The sequence below is a fragment of the Anguilla rostrata genome, chromosome 14, assembly GCF_018555375.3.
Source record: "Anguilla rostrata isolate EN2019 chromosome 14, ASM1855537v3, whole genome shotgun sequence".
NCBI lineage: Eukaryota > Metazoa > Chordata > Actinopteri > Anguilliformes > Anguillidae > Anguilla > Anguilla rostrata.
In genome coordinates, this window is record NC_057946.1 from 30,524,092 (window position 1) to 30,548,300 (window position 24,209).

The 24,209-nt window shown below is 47.8% G+C and overlaps 2 protein-coding genes across 4 annotated transcripts in view; both read left to right on the plus strand.

The window, feature by feature from the left end:
- Positions 1-3,653, plus strand: rfesd (Rieske (Fe-S) domain containing). Of its 3 annotated transcripts, none has more exons than XM_064307260.1 (4): positions 1-136; positions 932-1,129; positions 1,757-1,791; positions 1,966-3,653. In XM_064307260.1, the coding sequence occupies exons 2-4, from the start codon at positions 967-969 to the stop codon at positions 2,260-2,262; spliced, it is 495 nt and encodes a 164-aa protein (XP_064163330.1). In that variant the 5' UTR covers positions 1-136; positions 932-966; the 3' UTR covers positions 2,263-3,653. The 3 variants fall into 3 exon arrangements, with proteins under 3 accessions (XP_064163330.1, XP_064163331.1, XP_064163332.1); XM_064307261.1 differs by having other exon boundaries at positions 66-199; XM_064307262.1 differs by having other exon boundaries at positions 80-121.
- The window catches only part of rhobtb3 (Rho related BTB domain containing 3), a 24,134-nt gene continuing 2,077 nt past the window's right edge, over positions 2,153-24,209 (plus strand). Inside the window, 11 exon segments of the mRNA XM_064307264.1 lie at positions 2,153-2,262; positions 3,973-4,066; positions 8,813-9,077; positions 9,892-10,084; positions 13,858-14,015; positions 17,305-17,413; positions 18,215-18,595; positions 21,640-21,769; positions 22,449-22,526; positions 22,933-23,102; positions 23,911-24,077. Of these exon segments, the coding sequence (XP_064163334.1) occupies positions 3,999-4,066; positions 8,813-9,077; positions 9,892-10,084; positions 13,858-14,015; positions 17,305-17,413; positions 18,215-18,595; positions 21,640-21,769; positions 22,449-22,526; positions 22,933-23,102; positions 23,911-24,077 (1,719 nt within the window). The 5' untranslated portion in view covers positions 2,153-2,262; positions 3,973-3,998.

A 24,209-nucleotide genomic window follows, 5' to 3' on the forward strand; every position in this document is an offset into this window, starting at 1 on the left:
CGGCGTATGAGATAAGTTATGACGTCAGTCGTAACCAGCTGAGGCTCTGGAGACGTCTGCACAGTCTCAAACCAGTGCCGACTGTGCACGTGCGCTGCAGCGAGAGGGCAAGTGCGAGCCGGTGGGTTATATAAAGGTTAGTAATAAAATTATAAACGCTGTCCAGTTTACGGAAGACATGATCGATTCACCTGATTGGGTAATTATATTGCGGGGTGGGGGGTTCAACGTCAGCATCTACTTAGATAATTCGAACATGACAACAAGGAATTGACTGGTATGAGCCGTTTAGAATAAAAAAGGTTAAATTAAACTTTTCTGTTTTCTTTTTTCAAAAATAATTGTTGCAATGTGATTGCTCTTTGTTGACTTTTGTAAATTTGCGATAATTAGCTCCTGCGTTTTACAAAAAATTCAAAGCTTGGCATCTCAAAAATATCTGGATATAGATCTATTTAATTCTAAACTCTCGGAGTGTGTACAAATTCATTTTCCGTTTTTACTTGAGTAACATCACGGGGATTTGCTTTAATGTTGCAAAAGTAATGGAAGTTATGTTTAATTTTTGTTTATGTTGATTGCATGAGTTTAATAACTTCTGAAATTTCTCAGTATTTACACAAATTTTAATTCAAATATATTTTTATGATTTCTGCTTTTTTAGTCCTCACCAATGACATGCAAAGATAATTTACAACTGAATAGGCCTACGTCTCTTGAGATTGCAGTTTCATGTCTTGATACGACTTCCCAGTATATGATCCTGAATGCTGAAGTAATTCAACATGTTTCACGTATTTCTAACATCATTAGTAGATTAGCTCGGGTTTTGTAACACACTAATTTCAATGATCAGAAGAGAACACGTACGAACAATCATAAATAAAGCGGGGTCAGCCGTTAAAATGCCAAAATTGCATTTATCAAACAGGTTCCAGGAAAAGAAAATCGAAATTAGGATCTATCATGTCTGTGGTGCAGAACGGCGAAGAAGCACCTACTTCGTATTTCATCGGGAAGAAAGAAGACATCATAAAGGCTAAGCGAGTGTTGAAGTTTATGAACGGAAGGGATGTCCTTGTTATCTACCACGAGGGGAAATTTTATGCCATGGACGCGCATTGCTATCGTGAGTACTGACGTTCGGGTCTCGCACCATTCCGAGCTTTGGACAGGCACACAACCGGTTGGCAAAACCCCTTTTACTATAATGGCTGAAAACAAACCGAGGGGCTGCCAAAAAAATATCTGGAGTACATCAAATGTGCTGGAATTAATGTCACAAATTGTTCAGCCTATACCCTGGTGCTGAAGTTACAATTCAGTAGGTTAATTAGGAAAGGGAAACATCAATATCCACTACTTGATTTAGTGACTTTGGTCATTCGTTTTATGTTTTAGCTAAACATTTGAGCTCAGTTTACCTACTGCCTGAAAAGTCACTCTCATTATTGTAGGGCTCATCAACAAGAGCTGCTATTCTGGAGGCTGTCGTAAATGGCTGCTAGTTATAATTCTGACTGCAATGAAAATCCAACTGATTAACCTGGTATTAACATATAAACTTGCCATTACTCCAAATATAGAATAAATTGGTTATAGATAACGAGATCTGACATATTTCACTGACCATGCCATTGAGATTAAGTGTTCCCTTTACATGTGATCTTAGTAACATAATAAAGAGAAATTATATATATGTATATAATTTGATCATTTTATAATATTTAAGTCATGAATTCTCTTTATTTAACAGATGCTGGAAGCTCGTTAGAGAATGGAGACATTGAGGTAAGTTCTGTTAAGACTTTCATACAAAACTAGGATACTCGTACCTCGTTCCCCTCCCTGTTCCATTGTATCATTTTTCCATACGTTGTCACAAACCCCTTTTTTAGGAAACGTATAATGCTCGTGTGACAGAGGTGGTTTGTTAAGTAACTTCGTCTTAATTTCCGGATACAGGAGATCAATTACAAACTGTGCATAGTGTGCCCGTCACACAAGTACAAGATCACGCTAGCAGAGGGGGAGGGGCTGTACAAAGCCAGAGACCCCAAAGAGAAGAACCCCACCCCCTGCTGGTTCTCCAAGGGCATAAAGCAGAGGGTTCACACCGTGCTGGAGGTGGACGGGGACATCTACGTCAGGATGTCGGAAGAGCGCGGGTGGATCGAGTCCGACTACTATCAGAGCGAGAAGCAACGGCAAGAGCGGCAAAAATGCGCTGAGATATGCGCTGTGGATGAGGGAGAGAGCTGAGTGAGAGCCCACCTTCTACAACACACACACACCAACACACACACACCAACACGCACACGCACCCACACACACACACCCACACACACCCACACACCCATACACACACACACACACACACACACACACATACAAACACACACGCACACGCACACACACACACACACACACACATTTACACTCGCACACACGCACATACACACACACACACACACACACACACACACACGCACATGCACACACACACACCCATACACACACACACACACACACACGCACACACACACGCACACACACACACACACCCATACACACACACACACCCACACAAACGCGGACACACACACACACACACACACATAAACACACAAACATTTACACTCGTACACACGCACATACACACACACACATGCACTCGTATACATACACACACAAACACACACACACACACAAACTCACACAGAGGCACACACACACACACTCGTATACATACACACACAAACACACACACACACATACACACCACCACCAGGTCTGGTTCTTCCCTGAAGAAGAAGGGTTCAAATGAAGTGAGCTTACCGGCCAGGTCTAGATGTTTGTTGCTGGGGGGTGCTACCCTTGGGGTTCTGTTAGTTTGCTGGTCCAACCTCTGATTAAAACACCAGAGAATTAACATGAGCAAAATACGATATTCTAACTGTCCAAACATGGAAACTTACAGTCAGTGAGCCTCATGACTGTATTATCTGTGCCATTCTGGTGGCTGTGTCTGTATGAACTGTGCCCCTGTCTTGGTCTTTTGAATGAAGTCCTCACTGTGCATGTGCTTGATAAGTTTAATATTTGACGAGAGGGAGTTTGTGTACATGTGTGTTTTGGGATAAGAGGCTTCACACCTATGATTTTACCCATGTCTTTCTCTTGTTCAGTGTGTTGTAAAAAAAAACCTCTGCTAATGTCTCAAATGGTTTAAAAATGAAGTTTTTGCAGTTTTAAGGAATCTCATTATTTTTTTACTTTGTCATGGTCAGGGATGCATGGCAGTATCCCAGAAAAGTTTTTTTTTTTTTTCCAGATGAACCAAAATTTGGAGGAAGTGACCTATGCATACATATAATGTTTACATCGATAGAAATTCGGAACTTTGAAAATTTGAATAGCTCCTGTCTTCTCAATGCGTGATGGAATATGTTTTTTAATTTCACAGCACATGAGCTTTCATACCTCACTTCAGAGAGAATGAGTGTGCATTTCTCTTACTGCCTGCTCTGTTTGCTACACCCTTGTTAATTATCACAAGCAGTTGACAAAGACAGGAAGTCAGAAGGGCGGAGGGATCTTGTGTCTTGCATCCTTGTTGACTGATTAATTTGGGTTTTCCTAGAAGCAGAAAGGTCCGCACTCCCAGAGAAGAAACGGCCATGCGTAATGATTTCATGAGCATGCATTCTATTCAAACAGCAAAAATATGACTCATAATTCACGCCTAAAAAATCGCTGACTCGACTGTCAAGATTTATTTATCTTTTTTTTCTTTACAGGACAACTGCATTATTCAGATGCAAGGAAAAGCAATGTTACTAGATTGCTGTTTGGATACATCAGTCTATTATTCATGACAAAAAATGCTGTTTCTGCACCCCCCCCCCCCCCAAATAAAAAAAAAACATGCAGAAAAAGTATGATCTTGTAGATTTTTGTTTTTATTTTTAGCTGAAATCCAAAAAGGAAGAAGAAATATGCAGCAAACAGAGGACTGGGAGGTGCCAGACCACACAAGGCATACACAGCGATTACACGTCATTGGGTAAGGAAAAGGCATACACAGCGATTGCACGTCATTGGGTAAGGAACGGTCGTGGGGACAGCCAGGGTGGAGGTGTGGGCGTGCAGTGCTCAGCGGCTTATCTGATACCGGTCGACTTCTGAGGAGCGGACAATGTTGCTACTGGTTACTGTCTTTTAGTTTCCCACCCCACTGAGCAGCCATTTTGTCCTCAAGCCAGAACTCTCCTAATTCACAAGATTCACTAAAAAATTCTATTAATAGCCCTGTGCCAGAACTTTTTTTATTTGTTTGTTTGTTAAGCCACAAATATACAGATGTCTACTTGAAATAGACATTTTTAAATGTATAAAAAGATCATTTTAAAAAATTGCCGTTGTTTCTAAGCATGAGAGCTCCAGATGTCTGATGCTGTGTCTGTTTTGTATGGATATTCATATTGGGTTCACTTCTGATTGGCAGCCCACTAAACGCTTGCACTGATGATTGGTTGAAATGTAAATTCAATGTTTGTTGTTCAGGAAACATGGTCTCCAAATGACCAATTCCAAATTCTCCTGCAGGGGGCAGTATATAAACTGTGTAGCTTTCAGGAAAAAAACTACCTAATTTCAAATCTTACCTGAATTAAACTGTTAAAAAATAACTTACAGTTTTGGTTGCACACAGCAAAATGTTCAGTGTTAAACAAACTTTTACAGTCCTATTGGACTCACATGTACTCGATGAGAGCTGAATTAATAATGGACATTTCACACTGCAGGGGGTGTTTAGTTGATTGACTATCCTCATAGACCAGGGGGCATTTCATAAAGCCAGATTAATGGGTTAGCTGGGTAAGTGTGCTGAGTAAAACCCACAATATCTCTTTTCACTTCAGTTTGTGTTCCAGATTTCGAGGGCTCTCTGGTTTTACTCAGAGCAGTTATCCAGCGAACTTGGTAATCCTGCTTAGTGAAATAGGGCTCAGCGGTGTCAAATTCCAGTCATGGAGGGCTTGAGTGTCTCCTGGTTTTTGGTTTTGTTTCAGCACAAGTGATTCGTTCAAATCGTTGATTGGCTACACAGTAAAAATGTCCAGTGTTAATTCAACTATTAACAGAAAACATTTTGTCCCGCATTTCAGAGTGGGACCAAATTTTTTATGTGAAGAGTTGAATGAACACTGTTAGAGTTGAATTAACAGTCAGCATTAACTGTGTAAAGATTCCACATACCTTGTACTGAAGGCCTTAAGTGGCTGCTGACTGAAAAGAAACACAAATGCCTGCAGACACTGTTGGGCCTCCAGGACTGGAGGGAAACCTTCAGATTAATATGATTAATTATTAATATGAGTATTATCACTACACTTTAAACAACTAAATTAGCATCATTTGAGAAAACACTTCTTTTCAAACAAGACAATACTGTAATAACCATGATGACTGTCTTTTGAAAAGGTATGACATGGCAGTCAAATGGCATTTAAATGTGGTTAGCTCTGCCATGCTTTAACAACTCTGGTAACGACGTTAAGCAACGCAATGCATGCTGGGTTAGCACTCGCTTTTAAGCCAGCACTTTAATTTCCTCATTATTGAGGGAGCATCACAGGGCCAAACAGCTAGTATTTCTCACTGAAATTTGGCTCACTCAGTTCTGGGACAACCCTTTTGGATGGTATCACTTGTGGACGTGCAAAATAACTGGTAGTGTGCAGGAGGAGTGGTTAGGACGTGAACTGGGAGGAGGCCAGAGCGTTTGAGCAGAGGTGAAGAGTCCAAGGGTCAGAAAGCAAATCCTGCCATGTGTTTCCTCCACCCATGAACTTCAGCTAGCTGATTTCACTAATTAGTTCCGGCACCTGACTGAAGAATTGTGCTAATGACCAAATCCAGGTCATTGGGACAAAAATACTGGGACAGGACTTTTACTTTCTGAACCTGGATTATCCACCATTGCGTGTGCGCTGCATTGGCAGAGAGAGCTGCCAAGGGGAGTTTTAATCTTCCCTTTGAGAGACCAGGGACCAACCAGCACACCTGGTTTTATTGGGTTTAAACTGACAGCTGAGTTTAAGACAAAAACAAGAGCCAGCACCCCCCTGTCCCTGTCCCGCACCAGGGGCCTATGGCTGGATGCTGTACAAGGACAGAAGTGTCTCTAGGCAGGTTTCGTTACCTTTGAAATGGTGTCAGGTGTTTGTTAAATATGTCAATCATTTCGTTTCTGCCATTCAGTGGTCTGGAGTGGGTTCCTACAGAATCAAACCGAGTTCCAGTAGAGTAGACAAAAGTAGAGTTAGGGTCACAAACCCTGTTCATTGGACAGTCATGGGTTTTCTTGGTTTTTGTTTTTATCTTAAAATAAACAAACAATTTAGGCCAAATAAGCAGAATAAGGTGAGCTGTAACAAAATAATTTTATTGATTAGTTAAGTACTGAGTAGCAACAACATCCACACTGCTCTTTAGAACCGGGATTGCTGACCCCCTGGACAAAGGGAATACAAATTTAAGACTTTCTCTCAGAAAACACAACATATGGAAAGTCGTGGGCAATGGATTAATTGCGTCCTTAACGTCTCAAAATCAGCATTGGATAGGTACGCTAATTGACAAATGCACTAACCTTGCGGTTTCTGTAATCTCAGAAAACATGATGAATATATAATCTCAGGTATCCATATAAACATTTAGCCTGTCACTAAGTACTGGCAACGCAATCGATTTACCGTCTCCGCGTCCCAAGACATGTAAATTGTCGTTTTCAATACAGACTAACACAGCCGTTGTTGTTTTTTTGTTTGCCTCTGTACAAAAGCACAACACATGACGAATAATTAATTAATCATCGATTGTTTTTTATGAGAGAGAGAGACACAGAGAGAGAGAGAGAGAGAGAGAGAGAGAGAGAGAGAGATGGGGTTGGTTATAACTAGCCTTCGCAGACAGGAAGAAAGGGTCCAGTGTAGCCGAGAATTTGTGTAGGGGGAACTGTAGAATGCGAGTACGAAGGGTCATGTTCCCGTCCGAGACAAATCTGTGGAAATCATTGTTCGGTATTCTGACCTGAAATAACCCCTCATTTGCCCGTAAGGAGCTCAAGTGCTGCGTTTGAATGCATCAGGACTATTAGCAGCAACACTTTTAAAACAAAAAACACACGGAAAGGGTAATGGTAAGGTAGGCTACATGCAACGAAAATGACTGTTTGTAACTATGAATTGCTATTTTTTTATTCGAGTGGATATATATTTATTTATATATGATACCTTGAAAAAGCCCAGGAAACATTAAGCTACTTTGTACGCAGAGGGACCGCGTTGGCAGTCCGTTATAATTTGGTTAATATTTATTAATACTAGAGACAGTACGTGTCAGACCACTCCCACATGATTCATTGAGTTGGATTAATGCGATTAAGTAGAATTAGCCGAATAAACACGGTGCTCACCACCCACGGCAGTGTTAAAACGAGCACGCCACAAACACAGCAGCTAATTCAGACAGACGTGAGCTGTTGTAATTGTAGCCGCGATCACAGTTGCTGAGTCAGTAGCCCCCACTCTCACAGTAGCCTGTACACTATCGGTCTGTCTCTATCTCTCACTCTCCGTCTTTCCGTCAACCTGATGAGCTTTATGCTTTCTTTCGGTGACGTCAGGCTTTTTAAAAGAAGCAAACGGTGGGATAAGCGTTTATGGTGAATAGCATTTATTTTTTCCCCCTCGTTCTTCGATTGTCAACTTGCTCCTTTCTAGCGCAGTGTCCTGGGCAGCTAGATGGTACGGGCTGATTTGACTCACTCTCTATTGTGTTTACATTTTAAGCCTGCAGTTTCTATGCGAATAGGACACTCGACCGGACCCCGGGCGTTTTATGAATGAACGGCGATAGAAAATATTGCAGAACGACAAAACTCTTCCACCGTGTTCGGCTGCTGGATCCACAGATACCAGGGGGGATTAAAGTGGTCGACCTTCATTGCGGAAAACCCCCTCACTGCAGACTAAATGTGAAAGCTTGCCATTGAACTACGTAGGCTACTTGCAAAGCTTCGGTTAGCCGAGAGGCGAGGTGACCATGTAAGTTAATGTACCCCTTCGATCCTTATGTTGTATGCTCAGGGTTAAACAATGCGAAATTGAGAATTAATATATATTTTTTGGAACATTAATGTGAATGATTCCTGTGTCACTTTTAGAAATGCATGTTACCATAACACGTGTGAATAGTAGCTAATAATAATAATACGAATGATAATGACAATAAAAATAACAATAACAACAACAACAATAATAATAGCAATTATTATATCACATTCATTGGTGTTAACAGCAGTGCCGTTAGTGTCATTCTTTTTCTGTATGCTACCAGGTGCGGAGACACAAGGTGATGCATTGGTAATCGTGATCGACATGGTTAATCACGAAAAAGACACCTATTTACGTTTTCCTTTACAGTCTGTTAAGAAAGAACGGTACATTCCCTTAATTCATCCTCAATTTGTTCTACAAAATCCTGCCGAAACGGTTGCATTCTTTTCAACGAATTTATGAGCAAGGAGCGTGCAATCGTCTTCTCGTTGAATGAATGTTTATCCTCGGTTGATCTGGACCTGGTTAACAGTTGTGGCTGGGCGTCTACTCATTCACAAATACCTTTACAGTGACGAGACAACTCTGGTTTTATAATCTCATGTCATGCGTGGCCACACATCCGATTGGCTGGCACCCTTTGACCCTCCTTGCTTTCTGGGGGGCATAAATTGATGTTTGCGCAGGTCGATCCACATCGTGGCCCTGGGGAGCGAGCGGTCGGGTCTGGGGCTCCTGGAGGAGGGGGCGGGACAGCCCCAGGGGGGCCTGCTGTGGAGCTACCTGGGTCGGAGCGTGGTGCCCGGGGTGAGGGACACGCTGAGCCGGACGGACGGGAGTCTGCTCAGCTCCACCGCGGCCACCCTGCACCCCATGAACCCGGCCTTCATCCAGTACCAGGCCCGCATGTTCGGGGACGTGAGGGTGCTGGTGCACGACTGCCCCAGCTGGGTCAGTAAGCCTGTGGGGGGCAGGGGGCAGGGGCGGGCGAGGTTAGGGGTGGGGGTGAGGGTTTTTATGGAGGTAGAGGAGGGGGTGCTCACAGGTGGTCAGCTGGTTGGAAGTGTGAGGGATAAGGCAGGGAGTGTGGAGAGATGACATGATATGAAGCACACACACAGACACATACATGGACAAACACACTCTCACACTTATACACACATACATGGACAAACACACACACTCACACACAAACACATACACATGCACACACTTATACGCACACACTCACACTTGTGTACACACACACACACACACACACACTCATGCATGCACATGTACACATGCATGCACATACAAACCCGTGCACACATGCATATACACACGCACATAAACATACAAATGTACACATGCACACACATGTACAAACTGACTCACACACACACACACACTCACATGCACTCACACACACACACACACACACACACGGGGATGCTTCTTCAGTAGCTTTCCTGTGTGATAATGAGGGTCTCTCATAGTGAGGAACAGTAAGTCTCAAGCGAGAAACCCTGCTCAGGATGACTCATTTCCCTCTCTTTTCCTGCTGTCCTCTCCTCTTCTCTCTCTGTCCTCTCCTCCTCTCTCCCTCTCTTCACTTACTGTCCTTTCCTCTTCTCTTCCTCGTTTCTCCGGCTCTCCTCTGGCTCTCTCCTCTCTCTCTCTCTTTTCTCACTGTCCTCTCCTCTTCCCTTCCTGTCTCCTCCCTTTCTTCTGTCCTCCGGCTCTCTCCTCTCCCCCTCTCCTGCCCCTCTCTCCCTCTCTCCAGGACCTGTTGGACAGGGACTGGGTGGCCACTCGGGGTGTGCTGGAGCAGGCCGACATTCTGGTCATCAAGTACTCGGTGAACGACAAGCTGACCTTCCAGCAGGTGCGGGACGCCTACAGCCCCCGGATTCGGCCCCTGCTGCGGCACTGGGCCGTGCCCGTCATCGTGGCAGCCGTGGGCGCCCGTCTCAACGGTTAGCACCGACCTCCCGTCCCGTGTCAGCCCTGACGGGGTTAAACCGACCCCCACATGACCCCGCTCCTACAGCGTCATTTCCCCCAGTGTACTGGTAGCAGACCAAGCTATGGTAATTACCACATATACTTTAACACAGTGGTTTCCAGCCCTGTTCCTGGAGATCTACCGTCCTGTAGATTTTCATTTCAACCCTAATTTGGCACACCAAAATTTGATTCTATTAATTAGCAGCTCAATGAGATTTCTAGCTGTTGAATGAGGTGTGGTTTTGTTAGGGTTGGAGTGAAAATCTGCAGGATGGTATATCTCCAGGAACAGGGTTGGGCAGCCCTGCTCTCGCTGTTGAATGAGGTGTGGCTTTGTTAGGGTTGGAGTGAAAATCTGCAGGGTGGTAGATCTGCAGGAACAGGGTTGGGCAGCCCTGCTCTAGCTGTTGAATGAGGTGTGGCTTTGTTAGGGTTGGAGTGAAAACCTACAGGATGGTAGATCTGCAGGAACAGGGTTGGGCAGCCCTGCTTTAGCCCACCAGTAAAATTCCTGCACAGTATTCACAACTGCAAACGTAAAATATTTTTCCACCAGTATTCAGAACAAAATTTTTCATGTGATTGTATATTTTGGTTTGTGAATGTTGGTTGTGAAAGCTCAGGGATCGACAGGAAAACCTTTAAAATGTATTCATTATAAATAGTGGCAGAACGTGCAGGGTTTTCTCCTACCATTGATGTTTCTTGGTCTGTTTGCTGGATTTGAGATATTTCTTTATGCGAGTCCTGGAAAAGCTGGAAAATGTATCTTTTTTTCCCTTCTCCCTGATAGTGTAATTGTTGTGGCTGAATTGAATGAGGGGCTCCCCCAGCTCCTTCACCCCAGCGTGCGTTCGGTGGTGCTGATTGCCTAAATTAACTGGCGGCTCTCTATTCCTGAGATTAAACCTGATTTTACTGGGCGAGAGGCAACAGCAGACAACCAAAGTCCAGCGGGCGAAATAAACAAATGGATAAACAGCAGCCGTATCTGTAAAGCACTTGCGAGCTTCTGCCTGGGCTGGTCTGACAATAGGAAGCATAAGTCCTGTTAAGTATTAACTACGTTTCCTCTTAAAACCCAGTCCCTTGTCTAAGTGCTTTATTTTATTCATTAAACATTTGCTTGTCGTCCCATTGCCAAAATATTTAAAGTCGCAAAGCACCGTTTTATTCTATATGCAGAAGACTTTGTCTGGCTATGACATTTATAGGCTATATAATGTATTAATATAACAGATAGAGTCCCTGAATTCAGATTACCTTGTTGCCAAAGAGGTTGCCCTGGTGGAGTCCCTGCAGTAGGTGCATGCGTCTGGGGGGCTGGTGGGGCGCACTGTGGGGCTCTTTGTGTTGCTCACTGTACTGCCGTATCAGGGTCGAGACCCGGATGCTCTAATCCGGCCCCTGGAGGTCTGTAGTGCTGCTGGTTTTCTCTCCTACCTCACTGCTAATTGATTGCTCAATGGCACTGATTGGCCAGAGATTTGACTCACCTGTTGTCCCCAGGTTTAGTTTTAAATCAGGCCCTGATTGGAGGGGAGCAATGAAAACCAGCAGTACTTGCTGACCTCGAGGGTCAGATTTGAGCATGCTTAGTTTAGCTTAGGGCGGCCTGGTGGCGGTGCAGTGGGTCTTACAGCGAGAAGGTCCCGGGTTCGAATCCCTTTCTCCATGAGTTTGCATGTTCTCCCTGCGCGGGTCCTCTTCTGTTTGCGTGGCTTTCTTCCGGGTACTTCGGTTTCCTCCCAAAGACATGCAGGTAGGCCGATTGGAGACTCTAAACTGCCCACAGGTATGAGTGTGCGGGTGAATGGTGTGCGTGCCCTGTGATAAATTGGCGATCTGTCTAGGATGTACTCCTGCCTCTTGCCCAATGCATGCTGGGATAGGCCAGTCCCCCTCGCGACCTTGACCAGGAACAAGCGGGTTTAGATAATGGATGGACGGTTTAGGTTAACAGCAGGAAAAGGAAGTGCACTGTTGGCTCCTAGAACATGTCATGCGGTCTGGCCAATAGGGATCAACCGTCTGGTCCAATGAATGAATGAAGCATATTGTTGTGTCCCTTCCATTGCCTTTTTTAAAGCTTTGTGTTGCGCTGAAATGGGCGTGGCTTATAGGGGAATGTGTCCATGGACGTTCTCCCTGGTTCTCCGGAAGGAGGGAGGAATTTCGGGAGATGTGTGAGAGGTGGGAAAGACTTCTGCTAAACGTCCTTCAGTGCAGGATAGCCTGATTATCCGTGTGGCTCCTTACCTCTTGGAAGAGGTGCTAAATGTGGTCCAGCTGGGGAGGGTTAGCTGGAACCTGGTGAAGGTTCTGGATCAGGTCCCCTGACCCGCTCAACTGGGAACGAATAACACCATACGCTTCTCCAAAACAAAAAAAGACCTCTACAGTGTATGGCCGCATGATGGCGATTCATCCAATGAGGAGCCACAGGGCCAAATCCTTGACCCCCCCCTTACTGTGTCTGTGTAGAGGGAACCGTGTCTGTAGAGAGAGAGAGAGAGAGAGGGGGAGAGACAGAGAGAGAGAGAGAGAGGGAGAGGGGGAGAGAGAGAGAGGGAGAGGGACAGGGAGAGAAAGAGTGAGAGGAAGAGAGAGAGAGAGGGAGACAGAGAGGCCGAGGAGTGACCAGAGATCACGTGGCAGACACGCACATGTCCGGCAGGGAGCGGGCTCTGTTGTGCCGGGGCCAGCTGAACGGGCCGGCTCGTGCCAGCCTGTGCCAGCAGAGAGCAGGAGGAGATCTCTGCACCAGCTGGAGCAGCAGGACTCGGTTTGTGAAGAATGCCAAGTGTCCTGTACCTTGTTGTGTTTTTTTTTTTTTCTTCTCCCCTACACAGATTGAGTTCATCTTGTTTTCAGGCGATAAGAAACGGGAATGAAAGACCTGTCTGCCCTTTCAGTGAAGTGATATATTTTGCTGGTACTCGGTCCAATCGGACTGGATTTATGCCTCATAAAATGTCTGCATGATCGGCCATAAAACTACTCCTGCCTCTCGTCCTTTATGAAGCCTATTAGCGTTTAGCCTCCAAGAAGGCCTTCTGTGCATGGACATGAACTGAATCCTCGGCCCCGGTTTGCCCTGCAGGAGCTGCCAGGGTGCGGGGGTGCGTGTCTCTGCGTCTGTGTTGTGAGTGTTTGAGCGTGCGTTTGTCTGCATGCGTGCGTGCGTTCGTTCGTGTGTGTTTTTACGTATGGTGTGTATGTGTGTGTGTTTGTGTTCATGCAAGGTATGTGGTGTGCATGTGTGGGTGTGTTTATGAATGTGTTTATGCGTAGTGTGTGTGTGTGTGTTAGTGTCTATATATGTGTTTATACGTGGTGTGCGTGTGTGTGTTTATGTATGTTTATGCGTGGTGTGTGTGTGTTTATCTGTTGCTCTGCTGGCTCTAGGATTCAGTTGTTGTTGTGGCACCAGGCCGACTGTCTCTCCATCACCAGCTGGCAGCGATGCACCCCCCCCCCCCCCGCCCCCCCAACTCACCCGCCCCAGGCTGGGTTCCGTCTCACCGCAGCCTGAGCCAATTGAGCAGATACACCCACCTTCTATTCCTCATTCTCAAAAAGTCCCACATCCTAAATCTTACGATGAGGATTTCCCAGTCAGTACTGAATTCAAATTCACTCCATGAACGGACTGACTTACAAATGACTTTGACCGTGACCCTACACCTGGTTTATCTGAATGTACCCACGCTCACCTGTCTGTACCCCCCTTCCCAAACAGAGGAGGGACCCCCCTGCACCTGCCCCCTCTGTGCCTCAGACTGGAGCAGCTCTGTTCCCCACAACGAGGGTCTTCAGCTGGCCCGGGACCTGGGGGCCACCTACCTGGAGCTGCCCTCCCTCAACGACTTCTTCGTGGGACGTTACTTCGGGGGAGTGGTGAGGTTCTGTCAGTCTCTGCTGCCGCCCCCCCCCCCCCGAATTCCCCAATCCCTCTTCCTCACCCCTCCCCCCTCTCTGTTTCTCTGAATTGATGGTGTTCTGCCGAGCGTGACGCTCTGTAATGAGCTTGTTAGTGGCGGAATGCGCCGGTGGAGAGTCCCTGTGTTTGTCGCCTGACGGGGATGACGCGCCGATCCGAGCCGGGTTCTGACATCACCGGGCCGCTTTTCTGCCGCAGAGCGCGAGCTGAAACGCATCGCCCCAGCCAGAAACTCAGTCACTGCTCACAGGAAGCTAGCGTTTGTCTGCGTGCTGATTCTGGTCGGAGTCAAGCTGCCTATGGTGCGTGTAAAGCTAGCATGGATATACACTCACCGGCCACTTTATTAGGTACAGATGTTCGACTGCACGTTAACGCAAATATCTAATCGGCCAATCGCGGGGCAGCAACTCAATGCATTTAGGCATGTAGACATGGTCAAGACGATCTGCTGAAGTTCAAACCAAGCATCAGAATGGGGAAGAAAGGTGATTTAAGTGACTTTGAACGTGGCATGGTTGTTGGTGCCAGACGGGCTGGTTTGAGTATTTCAGAAACTGCTGATCTACTGGGATTTTCACGCACAACCATCTCTAGGGTTTAGAGAGAATGGTCTGAAAAAGATAAAATATCCAGTGAGCGGCAGACCTCTGGGCGAAAATGCCTTGTTGATGGCAGAGGTCAGAGGAGAATGGCCAGACTGGTTTGAGCTGATAGAAAGGCAACAGTAACTCAAATAACAACTTGTTACAACCAAGGTATGCAGAAGAGCATCTCTGAACGCACAGCACGTCGAACCTTGAAGCAGATGGGCTACAGCAGCAGAAGCCAACCCAGTACTAGCAAGCTGTACCTAATAAAGTGGCCGGTGAGTGTAGATAGCTACAGCAGTAATGCGCCTTTATTGCTAGAGAGGTGGTGAATGCATGTTTAAATTAGACAAACGGATGATGTAAAAACTGCTTAGGTCACACTTTCTGTTAGAGGACTGGACCCGCGCCGTACTCTGGAAGCTTAATTTATTTGTAGCTGAGCTTCTAACAAAACATTTTAATAAAAAAAAAGGCTCTCCTTCAAAATGGCTTTGGAGGTGATTGGCGCAAGATCTCAGTGAAATTTGCTAAACCAGCCCAGCGCTAGACCAGCTATGAAGCTGAGCTTGGCACGGTCAGATCTTCTTTCGCCTTGTTCGGATTGACAAAAAACAAAAAAAAAGGTTCTTAAGACCCCCCCTGACACGTTCTGCGGTGGAGCGCCGGACGAAGGATTAGCACTGAACCCTTGAGCTGGGCAAAGCACTTCCGTCTCTAATCGGCAGATAAATTCTGCAATATAAGAGCCAATTAGCCCCCGCGTATAAAGAAGTGCGATTTTATCTGTGCGGAAGCATGTCCACTGGAGGCCCGCAGCACGTTTCTCAGATCAGACTGCGCTTCTGACACTGCAACAGCCTTTTAAAAGGCCCTTCGGTCGGCTTTAAACTGCGTCCGTAAAGTGCACAGAAACGGTCACTCTTCTCTCTCCGCCTGCAACGTGGTAGTTTACGGTGAACGTGGTCTGGAAAGAACTCTGGTTGTTTTTATTTTATTTTTTGTTTTTGCATCAGATATGGCTGCCATTGACCTGGGTATTATGAAAATGCTTACGGTGGAGGTCCCAGCGGCAGCAGCAGTACTATTTTGATATTAGGGGTAATACTGTAGGTATGTGTAGGTAATATAGGGTTTAGGTGTCACACCTGGGTCAGACAATTTATTAGAAATTCTTTCAACCCTTCAGACGCCAGGAATATTCCTTGAGATTACCCACTGAATACATGGCACTGAGCGAGAGAACTGATCAGATCCTTAGAACCAGGCACATTAAGAGGAGAGTGAGTGAGTGAGTCAGTCAGTGAGTCGGTCAGTGAGTGAGTCAGTGGGTGAGTCGGTCAGTGAGTGAGTGAGGAAGGTCAGTGGCACCAGCGGAATGGGGTGGTAGTGCTGGGGCACGTGTCGGTGCAGTTGCCGTAGTAACAGCAGTGAAAACAGATTACCAGCTGTAGCAGAGACTAATTCATAATTCATAATTGGTTGTATTTTAGTTGATAGTTTTTGCTCCAGTTGAGGCAGGGAGCTCTCATCTCTGTTATCATTAATAATTTATTAGGTTAAGTTCTGTCTTCTTACAGTTGGAACCAAAATATTACAGTCTGATTTATTTTTTGAAAATTTAGCACAGGGCAAGAGGCTTGACTGAGGTCAGTGCCGTGGCAACGGGGGTTCTGTACAGTGGCAGAAGATTCGTTACCAACGGCAACCTGCTGTGGTTAAAACACAGAGAGGACGATCAAATAACCTGTTGAGTTCATAATAGTTACGCAGTTCAGGTGACAGGGAATCGTGTGACTAATCCCGCTCAGGTGCACCCCCCAGAACCCCCCCCGCCACATTTTTATGACTCAGCCTCTTCTGCACAAAGTTAGTTTCCTTTAACAGGCAGGGAGAGCTTGGGGCCTACACTCATATGTACTGCAGCTCTGCGCTTTCAAAACGGGCGAAACGATGTGGTTATGTTTTATTTTATTGCCATATTAACTGTGTAAATCACCCTAATAAGAACCTCTGGCAGGTGAATGAGGCGTAATTGTACTTACCGTGTCGAGCCCCAGCTGTTTGCTGGGCGTGTGAGTCAGGCATCACTCAACCCCTGCACGGCCGAATTCGATCCAGCTCAGGGTGGCGATGGAACTCCCAGGCTCCAGATCGCCATGGCTACTGTGTGCTGGCGGTGACTTGCTGATTTCGGTTTCAGTTATCAGGGGATCTTTACTGCCTCCGGGGGGCAATTTGTGAACAGCATGAAAAATTCATAGAACTTTGAAAGCCACACTTAAAATAGACTCTACAAAACATTTAACAACCGTGCAGGCCTAGGGAAGAGCTTAATAACTAAGGAGTAAAGGAGTAAAATTGGACTGTGTGCAGATAATGAGCTGCCAATCATGTTGTTCTGCCGTCTAAGGTAGGGAGCTTAATGTTTTGATTGGGCCAAACAAGCGAGTGACTGACTGACTGAGCTTGTTATTGTTCCACCCACAATGTTTTGATCAGTGATTGACTGACAGCTGGCTATAGCTCCACCCACAATGTTTTAATCGGTGAGTGATTGACAGCTTGTTATAGCTCCACCCACAGTGTTGTGATTGGTGCGTGATAGACAGGATAGACACGAGGTGATCCTTCCTGTGTTTCTGTGTGCCTGCAGTTGGAGTACTTCATGGTTCAGTGTCTGAAGCAGAAGGCCAAAGAGAGGCCGGACAAGAGGCGGACCCACAAGGCCAGCGAGCTCCGCCCACCTCAGCTGGAGCAGCCAGGTGAGACCGGGGGACCTGCTCGGTGGGAAGGGGCGGGGCCTAAGCGCTCCTCTTCCTGCTCCCTCAGCCGGGCTGCTCTGTAAATGCTGAGCACGCTCGGTGCTGCCAGTCTGAAGACCCCCTTGCCATCCTGCCAGGAGAGTGACGGGCTATAAAAAGGCCTCTGGCAGAGCGGTGTGCCGCTCTTAAGCAAAAATAGAGCACAAGCAGGATGATGTAACCATAAACACTCACACACGCATGTACACACATATGCATGTACACACATACGCACGTACACACATACACACGCACGTACACACATACGCACGTACACACATACACACGCACGTACACACATACGCACGTACACACATACACACGCACGTACACACATACGCATGTACACACATACACACGCACGTACACACACACACACACATACTCGCGCACACACGCACGTACACACATACGCATGTACACACATACACACACACGTACACATACGCATCTACACACATACATACACATGTACACACATACACACACACATACTCACACGCACACACTCACACACAAAACTTGCATGTAAACACATAATTATGTACACACACTCACACACGCATGCACATACACACATGCAAACACTCTCTCACACACACACGCACACACACACACACTCACACATGCACACACTCTCTCACACACACACACACCCACATACACACACATGCACACACACGCACATACACACACACACACACACACACACACACACACACACACTCACACACTCCTGCTCTCCTCTCTCTCTCTCCCCAGCCCGCCTCCCGGCCGTGCGGGTGGAGGAGTCGCGCTTCTCGCAGGACATGCAGTGGCTGCTGGAGCGCGGCGTGCAGTTCGCCGACGTGGCCTTCTACGCCGGGGATTCTGGGAAGGAGCTGGGCTGGGCGCACGCGGCGGTGCTGTGCTCCGTCAGCCCCTACTTCAGGCAGCTGCTGCTGGGGGGGCAGGGGCGGGACCGCCCCGTGTCCCGCTGCGCCTGCCGGGACGGCCCCCAGAGCCTCCTCTCCACGTGGGACGGGGGCGCCGAGGACCCGCCCCGCCCCGACGGGCACCTCGCCGGACGCCTCTCCCGGCTGGTGGTGAAGGACCCCCTGCTCTGCCGCTGCCTGTGGGACATGCTGAGGTTCCTCTACAGAGGTGGGCTGACCGCCTCTTTCAGCGAACGCTCTTCTGCTCTTTTGTTTTAACCTTCCACTTCCCTTCTTCTGTCTGTCCATCTGTCCATCTCATTCCATTTAACCTTTGCTTCCCTTCCTCTGTCTGTCTGTCTGTCCATCTCATTCCATTTAACCTTTGCTTCCCTTCCTCTGTCTGTCCATCTGTCCATCTCATTCCATTTAACCTTTGCTTCCCTTCCTCTGTCTGTCTGTCTGTCTGTCCATCTCATTCCATTTAACCTTTGCTTCCCTTCCTCTGTCTGTCTGTCTGTCCATCTCATTCCATTTAACCTTTGCTTCCCTTCCTCTGTCTGTCCATCTGTCCATCTCATTCCATTTAACCTTTGCTTCCCTTATTCTGTCTGTCCGTCTGTCTGTCTCATTCCAGTTAACCTTTGCTTCCATTCCTCTGTCTGTCCATCTGTCCATCTCATTCCATTTAACCTTTGCTTCCCTTCCTCTGTCTGTCCGTCTGTCTGTCTCATTCCATTTAACCTTTCCTTCCCTTATTCTGTCTGTCCGTCTGTCTGTCCATCTCATTCCATTTAACCTTTGCTTCCCCTTCTCTGTCCACCCGTCCGTCTCATTCCAGCTGTCTCTCCGCTGGAGGTGAGGGCTGGCCTTGGCTTTGCTCTCCGTAATAGCATTTCATGAAAAAAAGAAGAAACAGAAAAGGAAAAAAAAGCATTGTCACTCCGGCGTTATCTAGCCTAGCGCTGCTGCGCGAGAATGAATCAGTGAATCGTGGTGCCCCGCCAGAGAGAAAATGCGTTAGTGAAAATCCAGGCGCAGTTGGCCGGGTTACAGACGTGAGGGAAAAACCAGCTGGGGTACCCTGAGACCTCGCTCTTGTTAACTGAAAATCAGTGCAGTTGTGGGGGGCTGGTGGGGCTAAATCTTTTCCTAAATGCAGACGTCCTAGTGTTGGAGCTGGGATTTTAATTTTCTCGCTGCCTCTGTGACCTTTGTCTCTTCGTCCAGAGATACTCAATCTTGGTACTGGTGGCCTGTAGTGCTGCTGGTTTTCTTTCTTACCCAATAGTTAATTTGATCGATTAATCACTCGTAGATTTAGACCACACTACTACGGCGTTTCATATGGGGACACGAGAACAGTCTGTCAGGCTGTCATAAATGCGCTTATCAATAAATGCAGCAAAAACTTACGGCCAGTTAAGTTGGCATGGAAAATCAGAAAGAGATATGGCTGTGGTTGCCCATGGTGTCGTGCTGCCCACCTCCCCCACCCTCTACCCCTCCAGCCCTACCCCTCCTCTTGCTTCCCCAGTCGAGCAGCGAGGAGGCCCCCCTGTCATTACTGGGTGTAATTACAGTGAGTGGTTCTCCCGCGCGGGGCCCTTGCTGATTAACAGCTCTGTCCGCAGGCTGATGTAGGGCTGCCTGTCCCCCGCGCGCGGCCGTCGGCTGCTGCCCTTACCGCGGCCGCGTCGGTATTCGCAGAGGATCGATTACCCGACCCGTAAATTATCCGGACGGGCTGGAACGCGGGATCGTTCCCTTGCGCCGGCTGTCGCCGTGTCCGGGCCGCTGTAAGTCATCGGTGAACCGGCGCAGAACTGACCCCTCCCTCGAAAAAAGGCTCGGGGGGGTGGGGTGGGGGGTGGGGTGTGGGGGGGTTTGGAGCGTGACTTGGTCCGAGTGCACTCAGTAGGCTTGACTGCAGAGATGGCAGTTAGAGGAAGGTGTGATTGTGATGCCAGGTTCTGAACACGCTCAGTAGCCTAAGAGGCCTGGTTCTGAGCACGCTCAGTAGCCTAAGAGGTCTGGTTCTGAGCATGCTCAGTAGCCTAAGAGGCCTGGTTCTGAGCACGCTCAGTAACCTAAGAGGCCTGTGTGTGAGTGTTTGGGGGTTCATCTGAGCAGCTCAGTAGCCTAAGAGGCCTGTGTTTTGATGCCTGATTCTGAGCGCGCTCAGTAGCCTAAGAGGCCTGTGTTTGTGGGCCTGGTTCTGAGCGCGCTCAGTAGACTCAGAGGCCTGTGTTTGTGGGCCTGGTTCTGAGCGCGCTCAGTAGACTCAGAGGCCTGTGTTTGTGGGCCTGGTTCTGAGCGCGCTCAGTAGCCTAAGAGGCCTGTGTTTGTGGGCCTGGTTCTGAGCGCGCTCAGTAGACTCAGAGGCCTGGTTCTGAGCACGCTCAGTAGCCTAAGAGGTCTGGTTCTGAGCATGCTCAGTAGCCTAAGAGGCCTGGTTCTGAGCACGCTCAGTAACCTAAGAGGCCTGTGTGTGAGTGTTTGTGGGGGTTCATCTGAGCATGCTCAGTAGCCTAAGAGGCCTGTGTTTTTGATGCCTGATTCTGAGCGCGCTCAGTAGCCTAAGAGGCCTGTGTTTGTGGGCCTGGTTCTGAGCGCGCTCAGTAGACTCAGAGGCCTGTGTTTGTGGGCCTGGTTCTGAGCGCGCTCAGTAGCCTAAGAGGCCTGTGTTTGTGGGCCTGGTTCTGAGCGCGCTCAGTAGACTCAGAGGCCTGTGTTTTTGATGCCTGATTCTGAGCGCGCTCAGTAGCCTAAGAGGCCTGTGTTTGTGGGCCTGGTTCTGAGCGCGCTCAGTAGACTCAGAGGCCTGTGTTTGTGGGCCTGGTTCTGAGCGCGCTCAGTAGCCTAAGAGGCCTGTGTTTGTGGGCCTGGTTCTGAGCGCGCTCAGTAGACTCAGAGGCCTGTGTTTGTGTGCCTGGTTCTGAGCGCGCTCAGTAGCCTAAGAGGCCTGTGTTTGTGGGCCTGGTTCTGAGCGCGCTCAGTAGACTCAGAGGCCTGTGTTTGTGGGCCTGGTTCTGAGCGCGCTCAGTAGACTCAGAGGCCTGTGTTTGTGGGCCTGGTTCTGAGCGCGCTCAGTAGACTCAGAGGCCTGTGTTTGTGGGCCTGGTTCTGAGCGCGCTCAGTAGACTCAGAGGCCTGTGTTTGTGGGCCTGGTTCTGAGCGCGCTCAGTAGACTCAGAGGCCTGTGTGTGTGGGCCTGGTTCTGAGCGCACTCAGTAGACTCAGAGGCCCGTTTCTCTGCGCTTGCGGCTCCAGGGGCCTCGGAGTGGAAGCAGCTCCAGGACGCCGCGGGGGAGAAGCTGAAGAGCTCGGTGGCGGTGGCCGAGCTGCTGGAGAGGGTGCGCTCGTTCATCACCAGGGAGAAGGTGCGTGTCTGTACACCCCCGTGCGTTTAAGTGTGCTCTGTGTGGGCGTCACAGGGCATCACAGGGCGTTACAGGGCGTTACAGGGCGTTACAGGGCATCACAGAGTGTCACAGCGCACTTTAGGAACACTTGTACAGTACGATGGTGACAGGCAGGTGCTGGGTGTCCATTCCTTTTCAATTCAAGTTACTTTCTCAGTTAATTTCCCGTAACCCCCCACACACTCCTGATGACAGGGTAATCAGGGGCTCTGTAACATGTCGCCACCTAGTGGTACAAAAAGGAACATATGTTGAGATCACCACCTCACTCACTCACACACATACACATGCACACGCATATGCAGGCACTCCCCCCTCTTACAGGATTTTCCACATATGGGTTTTTTGTCTGTATCAATCCTGAAAGAAACACAAGTAACAGGGACTGCGTCCCCTTCCTTCTGTGCTTCCGTTAAGCAGGGCGTGATGTGTTGTGGTGGTTAGGTGTTCTGTTTAGGTTGGTTATGGCTTGTTGCAGGGTTCCAGGAGACATCAGCCCGGCAGTTTCACGTATCCTGGGGAAACTTAAACGCCACCGGTCGGATGGGGAGCTACACAATGTGCTCTGTTAAGCGCGTAAGTCTTAATGTGTATCGACTGCGGTGTTGAGGTTCCTGTTAACCGGCTTGATGTCCTATGCAGGTTAGGATACACTAGCACCCTTCAGCAGTCTCCGTTACTGTAACTCTTCAACTCCCCCCTGTGTTCGGATGTCATCTTCATGGTACAAGGCAAGTCTATAATAGAGTATATAGTCTATAATATAGTGTATTATACAGTACGTTCTCTACAATTTACAATCAGTAATATATAGTCTATAATATAGTTTATAATACAGTATATGGTCTATATTATACAGTGTGTAATACACAATCTACAATATTTAGTCTAGCATATATAGTCTATAATACAGTATATAACATTATAGTCTATAATATAGTCTGTAACACAGTATAGTCTATAGTATACGATCTATAACAGTACAGTATATTGTCTATACTATACAGTGCAGTCTGTAAAATACTGTCTATAAAATAGTGTCTTATAGTCTATAACATACAGTCTATAATATGGTATATGGTCTCTAACATACAGTCTGTAATATACCTGACTGAGAGAGAATCTGTTTCCTGACAGGGAGCGTGCTGCCTGCTCATAGGGCAGTGCTGGTAGCGCGCTGTGATGTCATGGCCGCCATGTTCAGCGGGAAGTACGCCGAGGCCAGGAGTCGCGTGGTGCCCATCCACGGCGTCTCCTCCGACACCTTCCTGTCCTTCCTGGAGTACCTCTACACTGACACCTGCTGTCCGGGTGGGTGAACTACCAGTCGCGGATAATCAATTGCACATTGTGAGATTCATTTCCTGCAGTCTGATTGGTTAAGCCCAGTTTCAGCCGGCGTTGCCTCTATCGGTCCGTTTTTGAGTTGGCTTGAATCGTTGCTCCCAGTTGGAGTCGCGCCCGCATGACATCATGATTGGTCAGTCGTAACCAGTCGTTGGCCTCTTGGCAAATTCGGGGAGACCTGACCTTACGTAAGAGCGTAATCCTGGTCAGATTCATAGTCCACCATGCGTAGGTCGTGGGCCTGACAGCTGAAGGAGTGCTGTCACCGAACCCGGCTCTCGATGCACTCTATTCATTTTCTACGGACAGGCCAGGCGCTGCATGATAGATGCAGTCCGGCAAGTGGTGTGGCGCCTTCGCCGATTCTGTATTTGAATTTAGTACAGATCATTCTAAACAGATAATTCTGCGCAAACTAATGTGTCCAACGCAGCTCGCTCTGGCTCAAGGAACTCAGATCAAACTTTCAAAACTAGGTGTTGCAGATAAAATATAAATCGAGATTCAGCAACTGCATTACCCATTTCTCGCCTCAGGTGCTTTCAGAAGTGCATTTTAGTGAACTGTTTCGGTGGAATAAGAGAAAGTTTATCAACAACTTGCCAATTTTTTTCCCTGAATTCCTTTTAGTTTGCTGAATTGGCTGACCCAAACCCAGGCTGGCATGTGATATAAGTGGGATACGGATGGATGGATGGTGGAAGGGCTTACGGGTGCAGGCGTGCACTGTGGGTAAAATAAACGGCGTTGTCGTCGGTGTTTTCCTCTCCAGCCAGCGTGCTGCAGGCCATGTCGGTGCTGGTCTGCGCAGAGATGTACCAGGTGAAGCGTCTGCAGCACCTGTGCGAGGTGTGCGTTTGCGCATATCTGCAGAGCATGCCCAGCCGGGAGCTGGCGTCCACGGGCATCAGCGTCGTCCGGCTGCTGCGCCGGGCAAAGGTGAGCGGGCAGGAAGTGGGATCGAGAGAACGGGGGGGGCTACGGGTGGATCCTGCGCTCGTTGACAACGGATGCCAGTTTATCACTTATCGTATCTGCGCTCCCTCTGAGGAAATGAAATTTAAAATGAAA

Excerpts from the sequence above, each read along its gene's own strand:
- rfesd (XM_064307260.1), top strand. The coding sequence starts at position 967 with ATGTCTGTGGTGCAGAACGGCGAAGAAGCACCTACTTCGTATTTCATC. Across the intron at positions 1,130-1,756 it reads CATGGACGCGCATTGCTATC|ATGCTGGAAGCTCGTTAGAG; the intron begins GTGAGTACTGAC and ends TTTATTTAACAG. Across the intron at positions 1,792-1,965 it reads TAGAGAATGGAGACATTGAG|GAGATCAATTACAAACTGTG; the intron begins GTAAGTTCTGTT and ends TTCCGGATACAG.